Source organism: Schistocerca americana, chromosome 1, assembly GCF_021461395.2.
Source record: "Schistocerca americana isolate TAMUIC-IGC-003095 chromosome 1, iqSchAmer2.1, whole genome shotgun sequence".
Lineage (NCBI taxonomy): Eukaryota > Metazoa > Arthropoda > Insecta > Orthoptera > Acrididae > Schistocerca > Schistocerca americana.
In genome coordinates, this window is record NC_060119.1 from 175,187,985 (window position 1) to 175,202,937 (window position 14,953).

A 14,953-nucleotide genomic window follows, 5' to 3' on the forward strand; every position below is an offset into this window, starting at 1 on the left:
AGTAATTGTAGAGGAAAAGGAATGTATGAATGCGGTAAATAGGTGGCAATGGATGTGGTTTGCAGTAGTTTTTGGAGATGAAACGGCTAGCACAGAATAGACTAGTGTGGAGAAATGCATCAGACATGTCTTCGTACTGAAGCTCATAACAAAAACACAAGATCAACGAAAATGAAAATGGAATTTAGTCGATGAGGATATTAGCTACGATATTGGTACATGCTATACATAGATGACTTTGAAGCAATTGTTACTCTATTGTGCCACTGTTAAACTGTTCTGAGGTTAATGCACATATAATTGTCTATGACTTATCAATGAAAATGTTTACAGTATTATTTTCATGTGATTTATCTGCATTTGGAGTAATGCTGTAGCCAGCGTTTCCATTTTTGTACTACTTGCTTGAGCAGCTAAAATAATATGCAATTTAAAAGTCAGAAACTAAATTAGTATGTAAGTATATAAATTATGAAATATAAATTGCAGTAATATGAAGTCTTAATTACCCTGTTGTCGCACAGCAGTTGACTTCTCTTCCTTGATTGACAAGCATGTCTCCTGTTGTTGGCGCACCATGCACACTTTTCTTATGCTCCTCATAAAATCCCAAACACATTTGCAGTCGCCGCTACCACACACGCATGCATAATGGTATTTGGCACCTGAAAAAAGTAAAATGTGCTGGGGCATGAGTAGTACATGTATGTTTCATTTGGACGAAAGTGAATGTGACAACAAAAAATGAAAACAGGAAATGCATGAAGCATAAAAGCATTGACTTTATTATGTGGTAAGTCCAGCCAGTTTCCGAGGTAAAGCAGGAACATTACTGCCTTTGTTTCAAGGAGAGAGGATGAGAGAAAAAGTAAATAACAGATGGATAGGGAGAAAAAAAGTGGTGAGAGAAAGGAGGAGAAACATACAGAGAGAGGGAAGTGGGGATTTAAAGATTTTGACAAATCACTTGATGTCCAACTGTCTCTTGTAATAACCAAGTAAGCTGTTTAATACAGCAGCAGACTACAACACCCTTGAAATCAGTGGCCCACAACCGGAGGGTGTATACCCACTGAGGGGAAATCGAAGCATTTTATGGGAGCAGAAAACAGGGAGGGTTCAATTACGGTTCAGGCACTAAACTAAATTGTTTTAAGTAATTAATCTCACTATTTCATTAGACTAATAATAATTAGACAGTTAACTAATTCTAAATTTGCCAGATATGAGCATTAATGAGTGACATAGTGGAGGCCACACAGACTGTAGTAGAGACATTATGTGAAATTCTTCTTGCAGTCAGTGATAACAACTAGCCATAACCAGCCAGTTTCTTTATGCGGCACGCTAGTCCACAAAATCATCATCTTGCTCTTTGTCCTCCTTCCACTAGTCGTTTTCTCTCCAACCATGTCGACGGATAAATAAAGTGGATGCATTGTGACTACCTCCAGTTTCACTGCCTCTTGCTTATTGTTAGGTGTAAGTAGTAAGTTCATAAGATGGGTGCAAGTAAGTTTATTTCCTGTTTGTAGATGTGGTGAAATTGAATAGTAATCATAAAGAGATCACCATAAAGGAGGTACACAGTTACAGCCTAAATATTACTTCAGAATAAGAACATAACTGAATTCTGCATGTTGTTCAAGGTGACTTCAGAATTAGGGTTGCACTCACAGGCCCATGATTTTAAACATGGGCGTATCTGTGGTTGCGTATTTGTGAAGTAGAGCAAATTTAGTTGTCCCAGGAGGAATGGTCAGTAATGAGGGACACAACAGCAACTGTAATTTGGAGTAAAATTCCTCATAATGGTATCTGCCAAATTCCAAATGGTTCTCGTGATAGAACACATTTATGTACATTTGTTTTCTGGCTAATGAGACGCACATATATGTCTTGTTCACACAACCTCTTTAACGTTTTATTCTACCCCAGCCCATCTCGTTGCTTTCAAGCTGTTTGAGCGCAATGTCCTTCTGCCATCAAACTAGTCCGTTGAACGCTCTGTTATCCATAGAGCGTTGTGAGTGAAGTAATCCGAGAGGTTGAGAGTGTATCAGAGAGAAATCGGTTAACTTTGTCTGTGCACGCACTGCCTTAAACTTCACACATCTCTACTAACGGAGAATATACAGATATGGTGTATGTTTACGGTTTATGCGATGTTAGTGCTCCTACCGCTGTCAAAGAATACCGTCGACGCCTCAAATTCCTGATCACAGTGTTCAATACACCATGGACAACGGGGTGCCCAGTGGGCTGGTTGAATAGTAGAAGGACATCCGGAGCGAAGAGGATGAAGGCAACAAGGCAAGTAGGGGTAGAATAAAATGTCAAAGATGTTGGGTGGGCAACGCAGGTACGTGCACACCACTAGCACATGAGGGAATGTACATTAAACGTGTTCTCTTTCGGCAACCATTCGGAGTAGGACACATCATCACGCGAAGTTTTGTGTTTCAAATGAGCGTTGCTGTTACATCCCTGAATACAGACCATTCCTGTGGGGAGATGTATGTGGAAGCGTATGTAACTGAAGTTCTGAAAGGCGGAAGGGGTCTGAATAAAAAAAAAATGCTGGATAGTAGCTAGTTGTTTAATACGTTAGTTATTTGATTTTTTTGGTTATTACTGCATGCTAATTACGGGAAATTTATACACAGCTGCGAATACGGGCAACCAGCAGCTGTAGAACGGAATGACGGTATTGAAAATTTCTGTCTGGGATTCGAATTCGGATTTCCCGCTTGTCACGAGCGGTTGCCTTAACAATTTTGGCTATACATGCACGCTTCGTGACCAGATCCAAACTTCTGTATCTTGTCGTCGGTGTGTCATTAACCTGCACTCGTAAACTTACTGTAATTCGCATAGAAACAACATCGCATCGTACTTCTTACGAACACGGACACTGCAACATCGTGCTTGTTAGCTGCATTTCAGAATGTGTGTGAGGAAGATGCCCGGTGTCGCCGAGCACCGCAAGAAAGAAATTGCTTACAGTTATCAGTCAGTTAAAGGCTAAGATGTTACCGGAAGCGCACCAGAGCTGGCGCGCCATCTCAAGGATCTTGTTTCGTTGTAACGAACGGCTGAGTTCTCGCGCTCACATATCAGCAAAATTAGGGCGCTAACAGGGTTCGCGAGGATATCCGCTGTAAACAGATATAACGGTTAGTTGACTATTTCGTAACGACAATGCGGAAAATAAGTAGTGGTACCGGAGACTACAATGTAGAGGCGGAGCGCTATGCGTAGCCTACAGCGTAAGTTAGGAAACCTTCTAGACTTGCACACAGCAGCGTTATCGTCAGTGGAATCAGCGGGCGAATAACATACCACTCGAGAATTTTTTGTGCATTCCTATGACCTGTTTACCAAATTGCTTAATACCATAGCGAGATTGTTGCATGAAAGTGGAGTTTTGTCGGTAACGAATAATGAGGATGTGGATCGGCCTCTCTACTTTCTCTTAGAATTACAAGGTCATAACAAAATGTTGAGTATGAGAGACGTGCGATTTTCAAAAATTTTGTGTCCAATGGTCAATTGGCGATTACAACTGTCTTCAAAAGAAGCGGTACGGAACAAGTTGCCGTTTTCTGAATTTAAGCAGGCTGTATGTAGCAACTATTTATCTGTGTTAGGGCCATCAGTTAATGGGAAAGGAATATGTTAGGTTGCAAGGGCATGACGAGTTACTGGAGGAATATAAAAGGAGAGTGAAGGATACGGTTAGAAGCGTTTTCGGAAGTGCGAAGTTGTACGTACTACACTGTCAGAAAGTAGATCGTAACAGCAAGAAGGAGCTGTAAGACATAAACGAAAGTTGGAAGATGTATTTCTACATTTGAAAGATGACGTCCATTCAGATTTAGCCCCAGTCGCATAATAGTGACGCAAGTAGCACCACTATCAAGATACAAATCAGGTTTGACTTAACAGCATGTTGTAACCATAGTGAGCGTTAGTTAACTTTGAGACTGGTCGTGGTGAGTATCTTATTCATGAATACCTTTAAGACGACCACAACATCAAGACCTCATTGAGTTCCAGCAAGGTCGTACAACAGAGATACCAGAAGCTGGATGTTCCTTCTGCGATACTTAAGAAAAACTTGGCAGGAATGTAGCCACTGTTCGTCACTGATGGAAGCGGTGATCACGAGAATCTACGGTCTCAAGAATACTGGACTCCGGATGGCCACGTGGCATTGCCGAGAGTCAAGACTCGTGTTCGGCGTATGGCTCTGGCACGTTGCACTGCATCTGCAGCAGCAACTTGAGCAGCGAACTGTCATAAATCGGCAACTTCAAGGACAGCCCCAAGCCAGACGTCCTGTAGCGTGCACTCCATTGACCCAAAACCACCACCATTTGCGTCTTCAGTGGTGAAGCAAGAGCTTGCTGTAGGGCAGGGTGGAGGTCTTTTGCTTTTTCTGACCAATACCTGTTCTACTTCGGTGCCCGCGATGGCCGTATGTAGGTTAGAAGCAGGTCAGTTGAGTGCCTGCAGCCAAACTGTCTGCCTGCTAGAGACACTGGACTTATACCTGGAGTTATGGACTGGGCTACCATATCGTATGAAAGCAGGAACCCTCTCGTGGTTATCCCACTCACACTCACTGCGAATTTGTAGGTCAGTCTGGAGATTCGATCTTTTATGCTGCCATTCACGAACAGCATTCCAGGGGGTGTTTCACAACAGGATAATGCTCTCCCACAAACCGCTGTTGTAACCCAACTTGCTGTACAGATTGTTGCCTAGACCTGCTCGATCACCAGATTTGTCTCCAATTGAGTACATATTGGGCACCATCGGACGAAAACTTCAGCGTTACCCGCAACCAATATTAACCGTCTGACCAAGTGCAACAGGCAGGGTACTCCATCCTACAGAATGGCATCCGGCTGTACACCACAATACATGCACGTTCGCTTGCTTTCAGCATTCTGCAGGTTACACCGGTTATTAATATACCAGACTATTATATTTGCAATGGCTTATCTCGCTCTTACATTAAACTGCGGTCTTGCAATGTTAAACACTTAAATATTTTAACTAGAAAAATGTATTCCCTGAACTTCATTACTCTACAGTAAATACTTATTGGTACTGCGATTTTTTTCGATCAGTGTGTTTTGGAAGGCCTCCCCGCATGAACCATGGACCTCGTCGTTGGTGGGAAGGCTTGCGTGCCTCAGTGGTACAGATGGCCGTACCGTAGGTGCAACCACAACGGAAGGGTGTCTGTTGAGAGGCCAGACATACATGTGGTTCCTGAAGAGGGGCAGCAGCCTTCTCAGTAGTTGCAGGGGCAACAGTCTGGATGATTGACCTGGCCTTGTAACACTAAACAAAACGGCCTTGCTGTGCTGGTACTGTGAACGGCTGAAAGCAAGGGGAAACTACAGCCGTGATTTTTCCCGAGGGCATGCAGCTTTACTGTATAGTTAAATTATGATGGCGTCCTCTTGGGTAAAATATTCCGGAGGTAAAATAGTCCCCCATTCGGATCTCCTGGCGGGGACTACTCACGAGGACGTCGTTATCAGGAGAAAGAAAACTGGCGTTCTACCGATCGGAGCGTGGAATTTCAGATCCCTTAATCGGGCATGTTGGTTAGAAGATTTAAAAAGGGAAATGTATAGGTTAAAGTTAGATATAATGGGAATTAGTGAATTTCGGTGGCAGGAGGAACAAGACTTTTCGTCAGGTGAATACAGGGTTATAAATGCAAAATCAAACAGGGGAAATGCAGGAGTAGGTTCAACAATGAATAAAAAAATAGGTGTGCGGGTAAGCTACTACAAACAGCACAGTAAACGCATTATTGTGGCCAAGAAACCCACGCCTGCTACAGTAGTACAAGTTTATATGCCAACTAGCTCTGCAGATAATGAAGAAATTGATGAAATGTATGATGAGATAAAAGAAATTATTCAGGTAGTGAAGCGTGACGAAAATTTAGTAGTCATGGGTGACTGGAATTCGAGGGTAGGGAAAGGAAGAGATGAAAACATAGTGGGTGAATATGGATTGGGGGTAAGAAATGAAAGAGGAAGCCGTCTGGTAGAATTTTGCACAGAGCATAAGTTAATCATAGCTAACACTTGGTTCAAGAATCATAAAAGAAGGTTGTATACATGGAAGAATCCTGGAGATACTAGAAGTTATAGTATAGATTATATAGCGGTAAGACAGAGATTTAGGAACCAGGTTTTAAATTGTAAGACATTTCCGCGGGCAGATGTGGACTCTGACCACAATCTATTTGTTATTAACTGTAGATTAAAAATGAAGAAACTGCAAAAAGGTGGGAATTTAAGGAGATGGGACCTGGATAAACTGACAAAACCAGAGGTTGTACAGAGTTTCAGGGAGAGCATAAGGGAACAATTGACAGAAATGGGGAAAAGAAGTACAGTAGAAGAAGAATGGGTAGCTTTGAGGGATGAAGTAGTGAAGGCAGCAGAGGATCAAGTAGGTAAAAAGACGAGGGGTAGTAGAAATCATTGGGTAACAGAAGAAATATTGAATTTAATTGATGAAAGGAGAAAATATAAAAATTCAGTAAATGAAGCAGGCAAATAGGAATACAAACGTCTCAAAAATGAGATCGACAGGAAGTGCAAAATGGCAAAGCAGGGATCGCTAGAGGAGAAATGTAAGGATGTAGAGGCTTATCTCACTAGGGGTAAGATAGATACTGCCTACAGGAAATTTAAAGAGACCTTTGCAGAGAGAAGACCACTTGTATGAATACCAAGAGCTCAGATGGAAACCCAGTTCTAAGTAAAGAAGGGAAAGCAGAAAGGTGGAAGGAGTGTATAGAGGGTCTATACAAGGGCGATGTACTTGAGGACAATATTATGGAAATAGAAGAGGATGTAGATGAAGATGAAATGGGAGATACGATACTGTGTGAAGAGTTTGACAGAGCACTGAAAGACCTGAGTCGAAACAAGGCCCAGGGAGTAGACAACATTCCATTAGAACTACTGACGGCCTTGGGAGAGCCAGTCCTGTCAAAACTCTACCATCTGGTGAGCAAGACGTATGAGACAGGCGAAATACCCTCAGACTTCATGAAGAATATAATAATTCCAATCCCAAAGAAAGCAGGTGTTGAGAGATGTGAAAATTACCGAACTATCAGTTTAATAAGTCACAACTGCAAAATACCAACACGAATTCTTTACAGACTAATGGAAAAACTGGTAGAAGCCGACCTCGGGGTAGATCAGTTTGGATTCCGTAGAAATATTGGAACACGCGAGGCAATTCTCACCTTACAACTTATCTTAGAAGAAAGATTAAGGAAAGGCAAACCTACGTTTCTAGCATTTGTAGGCTTAGAGAAAGCTTTTGATAATATAGACTGGAAAAATCTCTTTCAAATTCTAAAGGTGGCAGGGACAAAAAACAGGGAATAAACGGCAATTTAAAATTTGCACAGAAAGCAGATGGCAGTTATAAGAGTCGAGGGGCATGAAAGGGAAGCAGTGGTTGGGAAGGGAGTGAGACAGGGTTGTAGCCTCTCCCTGATGTTATTCAATCTGTATATTGAGCAAGCAGTAAAGGAAACAAAAGAAAAATTCGGAGTAGGAATTAAAATCCATGGAGAAGAAATAAAAACTTTGAAGTTTGCCGATGACATTGTAATTCTGTCCGAGACAGCAAAGGACTTGGAAGAGCAGTTGAACGGAATGGACAGCATCTTGAAAGGAGGATATAAGATGAACATCAACAAAAGCAAAACGAGGATAATGGAACGTAGTCGAATTAAGCCGGGTGATGCTGAGGGAATTAGATTAGGAAATGAGACACTTACAGTAGTAAAGGAGTTTTGCTTTTTGGGGAGCAAAATAACTGATGATGGTCGAAGGAGAGAAGATATAAAATGTAGACTGGCAATGGCAGGGAAAGCGTTTCTGAAGAAGAGAAATTTGTTAACATCGAGTATAGATTTAAGTGTCAGGAAGTCGTTTCTGAAAGTATTTGTATGGAGTGTAGCCATGTATGGAAGTGAAACATGGACGATAAATAGTTTGGACAAGAAGAGAATAGAAGCTTTGGAAATGTGGTGCTACAGAAGAATGCTGAAGATTAGATGGGTAGATCACATAACTAATGAGGAGGTATTGAATAGAATTGGAAAGAAGAGGAGTTTGTGGCAGAACTTGACAAGAAGAAGGGACCGGTTGGTAGGACATGTTCTGAGGCATCAAGGGATCACAAATTTAGCATTGGAGGGCAGCGTGGAGGGTAAAAATCGTAGAGGGAGACCAAGAGAGGAATACACTAAAGAGATACAGAAGGATGTAGGTTGCAGTAGGTACTGGGAGATGAAGAAGCTTGCACAGGATAGAGTAGCATGGAGAGCTGCACCAAACCAGTCTCTGGGCTGACGACCACGACAGCAACAACATTTTGGAAGGGATGTGCTACAATGACAGTCCTAGTGTCGCTCTCAATGTACAACACAGTACCTTCCAATAGTTAGATCGTTTAATGTCGGAAGTAGAGGCTGTGCGTTTTGCTTACGACACGAGTGTAGGGAGTGAAGGGAGAGCAGTTGAACGAGAATAGGGGACCAGGTAAAATCAAGTGTTTATAGGTGTCAGAGTAAGGGTCATCCAGTAAGGGAACGTCCACAGCCAAAGATTCGGGATATATATTAAAGGCAGAAGGGCATATCGCCAGAGTCTCATTTTGCAAAACGGTCAAGGCGACAATTAGTACAAGTGTGCTATCCATGTTTGGGAATTTTAACGGGAAACTGAAGTTTCTGCCAGTATGGAATCATTTAAGGTAGCGAATAGTGTGGAAACGCAACTATTCTTGGAAGTCCCCCTTAAGGTGTGGATTCAGAAATCCAGGTGGGTGGTTAAAGTCAAGATAACACGCAGTTTATCGGTTCCCGTCATTCTTGGGGCGGATTTCATGCGGCATGTGGACCTAATTTCCGACTGGAGGAGGAAAAAGTTTTGTTTTAGGTTGGACAGGGGCACACCTATCAATTTTATAAGCACTGGTTGGAAGGAAGGTTCCTCAAGCAAACAACTTTAGTCATTTATCGCCAAAACAGGGTTATCTGCTCTTCCAGCTCAGCTTCATGATGTTTTATATGATCGCTAGTATTGGGGTAAAGATGGTTCTGGAGTATTTCCTTTGTGCAGGATGCATATATCCAGGGGCAAGCATACATTCAGGGGCATATCATCCACTCCCTCTGCATTTGTACTATACTTATGCTAATGGATTTATGAAACCCTGGAGGTTGATTTATGACCCCATGGAGATAATCTGTAATTCTGAGATACACTCAACCCTTCTCCCTCACCTCCACCCTCACGAATCTGGGGAAATGAATGTCAATCCTGGGACATTTTTGGTCACTCCCTCCCTGGTTCAGTTGTGAGCATTTCGCCTCTCCGTCTCCTCTGTGAAATCCTGAGCCATGTCCCCTCTTCCTGGGAAATCTGCAGCCCTGTCTACCCCTGCTTTCTTCCCCATCCACCCCTCCCTTGCTTCCTCACCACCCCATATAGAAATTCATGGGAAATTTTCAGTCTGTGCTGAGATATTGGTGTTGGACAGAGAGCAGTTTAATAAAGTTGTAAGTGTACAGCTGAGGACTGTATCCGTAGCCGTCTACATCAGGACTGGAAGGAAATGATAATGAACGAGCATTATGGAAATATTTTTTAGCAAATAATAGTGATGCTCTGAGGTGGAATGAAGATGCATTTTGCAAGTAATAGAGACTATTGCCTGTGGTGGACATGTTCATGGTTTTTGAAATGGGTAGTCAATCCGAATGCAGGAGTCAACTCCGTCCCATTCCTCTACCCCAGACTGAATGCACCTTGATGTATGGGGCTCAACTGAGGACGCATGAAACTGGTTTTGTTCCACATTCCGACAGAATGTATTTATATGTCCACCTTTCTGCGTGCCATAGTCCACAATATCACTCGAAATTGGTGTTGAACCGTTCTACAGCTGCTGTCAGAAGAATTAGCTTCTACTGATTTAAAAGTATATAGATTCTCAGGAACACGTACGCGGATTAATGGTAAAACAGGAAGTCTAGGAAGATCTGCCTCCTACTGATCAACAAGTCTACAGCTCCTGAGGAACTTGTTTACAGATGCATTGTAAGAAGCTACAGGATGTCAAACCACCTCTGAAGTAATGGAGGAAGTAGTACACAGAAACATAATAACAAGGGATAGGACAGCAGACCACCACTGAAATGTAGGAAGAGCTGGTGCCTACTGATCTACAAGTGTACTGCTGGTAAGAGGGAATAGGGTAGCAAACTACTACTGAAGTGTAGGAAGGCCAATGCACACTACTGCAAGTGAAGGAAAATGCTTCAGTGCTCTAATTACACATCTAAATCGTAGTAGAGAAACCACCACTAGTAAACAATGGATCGTAATACGACATGTGCACTGAAAATTGAGAAATATCACTCTAATAACACAAATACTGTAAAGACCGATCCCAAATGATCTCGCCAAGAAATAGTGGAAGCAACTGCACATGTGTTCACCGAAATGTGTGGATACAGACTAAGCAGCTTAGAAACAGTCTTAATCCCACTCCTATTCTGCCCTCCTCTCCTTCCCCCATTGGAAGGTATGACAGTTTTCCAGGCCTGTTCTAACCTGTCGCTGATGGTACTCAAAGACATCCATCTGTTGGCAGTGATATACTGCTTCTAGTCTGCACGCAAAGACTCAAGAACATGAAAAGACAGGCGCCTCTGAAACAATAGCGAAATACCCGGCTATCTGTCACAGTTGAAATAAATTTTAAAAAGCCACGTGTCTCAATCGGTCTGGGTGTCCCGGCACTGTCTGACAAGGGTCTTTGGCTAAGTAATATCGGTCTCAAGTAGTAAAAACATTGAATTAATACATCTCTCGGAAATGAGGTACACATGGATCATTATACTAGTCGTCTCAGTGAGTGCTGCTCTTCGAGGTCTGCATGGCAAGTGGAGATCAGTGCCCACACTCGCTGGCCTCGAGCACTGCATGAGGCTATAACACTTAATCGCTCACATTTATTCTACATTTCATGTAACCTGTCTGAAGACTGTCTGGTAGATGTTTCAGATGCTCCACTGTACCCAGCAACAGCATTGTGTGCGTCTGTGTGTTCTCATTTACATTGGAAGAATGAGATATTCTGCTCATCTCACAGAATGTCATTTTCATCTCTTTTTTTAGGAACAGCCGCCTAAGTAGAATGCTTTGCGGACAATCATCGAGCTGCATCCGTGGGTGGTCAAAAGGCTGCCTTAAAAAGATTATGCTCCCGACCATTGAGGGATTTTGGTGCTGAAAGAGAGTCATTTGTGTTTTGCAGATGATGGAGGAACGTACGATAAAGTAATTTTAAGTAGAACACTTCATCATCATGGAGTAACGCAATGCGTGTCTGTCTGAAGTGTTGCCATTCTTAACACCTCAACTGTTGTATGTCAGCTCATTTATTTTTAAAAATGTGACTGAATAAACACGCATAATCATTTGCTGCACAAATTATTACCCTCATTTATTCTCCAAGTGTGATTCTGGTTGCTACAATGAATATCCATTAAGAAGAGACGATTGTTATTTTACCGTCACCTCATGAGGATAGACGGTATGGAAATGAACGTTTGGCGTCATTGCCCGAGAGGCCCCTTACGCGGTAGGTCCGGCCACCTTGGTGCAGGTCTTATTACATTCGACGCCACATTGGGCGACCTGCGAGCCGGATGGGGATGAAATGGTGATGACGACAACACAACACCCAGTCCCTGAGCGAATAAAATCCCCGACCAAGCCGGGAATCGAACCTGGGCCCGTAGGACGGCAATCCGCCGGGCTGACGACTCAGCTATCGGTGTAGACAGAGTGGACGGTGATCGACTAACGAAAAGAATGGGAATTTCATCCAATCTAAGAAAACAAGGCCGAGATGGTTAAAAGAATGTGAAAAAGATCTTAGGCAGATTGGTATCTCAGAGACAGAAATTCATGACAGGACAAAGGTTTCAAAATGGCATCAACGTCAAAAAGACGGAGAGCACCTTTGTCCAAAGAGCATAAATAGACACTTCTTGACAGGCTCAGAAGATACTGGCAGGAGATCAATGCTGGAACAAGAACAAGACCAAGACACTAAAATGACATTGGTTGTTACCACCCATTCCATAGAGGCTCAACTCGATAAAGAAAAAAATAAGTAGACATACACCTCACATCACATCTTGTAAAAGGAGCAGCTCTACTCTTTTTCAAACGAATACTGTGACAATGCAAGTAGTGGGAATAGTATTAATATCAAAGAAATCTCCAGCTAAGTAAGTGTAAACTCACTCGAATATAATCCTTGCTACAATGAGCATTGAACTGAGAATATCAAATACTTCTTTGAATATACTACCTAATAAACTCTTAACACCATCCAAAAGTGTTGGAACATACACTCAGCAAGGAACGTCTACACAATATGGTGAGTAGAAGACTTCACCAATAACATAATGCTGGTGGGATCATACAGCAATACGAGAAGCAATATTGAGTGAACATTCCAGGATGGATAGACATGCTTTTTGTGAGCGGCAACAGTATGTCTTAGAAGGAGAGGGGTGTAATCTTCCTTTAAGCATGGACTACAAAAAAACCACCACAGCAACGACTGTGTTATACTACGAGTACTTCCTGGCCTTATTTCTGCAGGAAGATGAAACATTTTAATAACATTACACAACTATTGAAAGAAAAACTTTCTACTATATCAATGTATGTGTCCTCACCTCGATGTGTGGATAGAGGCTAAGCAGTTTAGAACCAGTTTTACCTTCCCTTGTACCTCCCTCATTCCTTCCTTCTCATTCTCCCACAGGAAGGGATACTGGTTTTTCAGGCCTGTCATAACCTGTTGCTCATGGTACACAAAGAGGTCCACCCACTGTTGTTACTTTGCTTTGTCCAGTGCTGGGATGCCAATTACGTACTGTTATCGTTTTGTGTGTATAGACTGGAACAGCGACTGAAAGTTTGTATCAAGCCCAGATATTCAACCATGGTCTCCTGCTTACAAGGCAGGTGCATTAGCCACTGAGCCACCCTGGCACAGCAGTTCATACAAATGCACAGATTACCCTGTACTCCGCCCTCCCTGATCCAATTTCTCACTGCCACTCCTATCTACTTAGAATTTCCCCTTAGAAAAGTACAGTATTGTCAAGGCTCTCCATGTTCCAGAACAGCATCACAGCATCGAACGTAAATGGGGGATCCAGTCTGAAACACAGGTGCAAGTACTTATCCAAACAAAATTACATGATTTCAGAGATATTACTGATGTCATGCAGATATTATTTTGACTGAAGCAGCAAGAACACTTTAGTATCAAAGCTGGGAATCTAGCCCAGGTTCGATTCCCAGCCCTGGTACTAATTTTTACTTGCTGCTTCAGTCTATGTACATAAGATTATATCTGTATGAGACCAGTAAAGTCTCTGAAATTATGCCATTTCATTTTTAATTATGTAATGTTTCTGCCCTGCAGCTGGACCCCTTGCAGGTAAGGATACCGCTTTACCTGGTAAAGCGCATTGATGGTATGAGAAGAGATCCATTTGTTGGTGATGCTCTGCTTTGGTTGGTGTTGGGTTGACCGTGATATACTGTTTCAGGTCTGCAGAAATCAAATACAATTCTAGCATATGCCGACCACTGGATCAATGGTGGAATCCTTGAGTGTTTGTCATGTATGTGGGAAGTCAACTGTCTGGAAGAATAATGGGCAACAGTATGCCACAGCCATCACCTACATCCTGCAGTAACAGAAGGTAGTTAGTTACAGGGGTGCTGTGACCAGCAGCCGTTGAGGTCACTGTGCATGGTAGCTATGCAATATACTGGCGTCAAACACCCCCCTGAACCCAAAGTCACTGGGAGCAACTGACAGCCTCCTAGCCTCTGAGCACTCGAAATTAGTGTCTGTTGATATCTTGTAAATAAATAATCATGTATATGGATATTACATAAATGTCAGATGCACATACATCAATACGGAATAGGGGCTATTAGTCTATCTATTTTCATGTCAGAAAGAAAAACACAGTCATTTTTGCACAAGACAGCAGGCTCTCTGTCCCATCATTATTTTCCTGTATCATTCTGCAGAGTAAAAATACGAACTACAAAAACTTTGCTAACGTCACTTGGTAGCGAACTAGATAAGATTTCTACCACATCTTACTCTTCTAATACATCGAAAACAAATATCATCCACCTGTTGACATCAAGCATTTGTGGCACTCCCCTCAAATACATACATATTGGTCTACTGAAGCACATGACCAGCAGCTAAAGTCATTTCCACAGACCTGTGTAGTGTTGTGTGGGATGTCATGGAAGAAGACCATATCCCACCGACTGTCAGTCACAACAGAGGGTTTGTGTGTTGTACTTTTTTTTTTTTTTTTGCTGTAACACATCCAAGCAGTGTATCACTACATCTTTGTATACCGCCATATATTCTGTTTTCATACCACGACTTTGAGGTCTACAACAGGTGCTAAACCAAAATTAACATGTTTCAGTTCAATGACACTCACAGAAAACTGGGTACTACATGGAACAAGTTGTGATGCTCCCACAACAGACGCATGGTAGAGGAAGTAAAACACTGACACGATGTTTCTTATTGATTAAAATGTGGAAGACATCGCAGCGTAGATGGAAGAGTCTGCAGCATTGTAGAGCATTTTCAAACATCTGACCTCTGCATTTTATCTCATGTTCGACAGTGACAGAGTAACAGACGTTTGAACGTTTCATTTTCGAAGAGACCAAGAGCACTGATTCATCATATTGCACCCAGGTACATGATCATTCCCTCAGTGTCCTTGGAGTTGGCCATCCTGATCTAC

At 42.3% G+C, this 14,953-nt stretch overlaps 1 protein-coding gene across 1 annotated transcript in view; it reads right to left on the reverse strand.

Annotated features, from left to right (window-relative positions):
- Positions 1 to 14,953, reverse strand: part of LOC124613431 — a 215,021-nt gene that overhangs the window by 64,579 nt on the left and 135,489 nt on the right. The window contains exon 6 of the mRNA XM_047142169.1: positions 510 to 665. Coding sequence (XP_046998125.1) covers positions 510 to 665 — 156 coding nt within the window. The remainder of the gene's footprint in view (positions 1 to 509; positions 666 to 14,953) is intronic.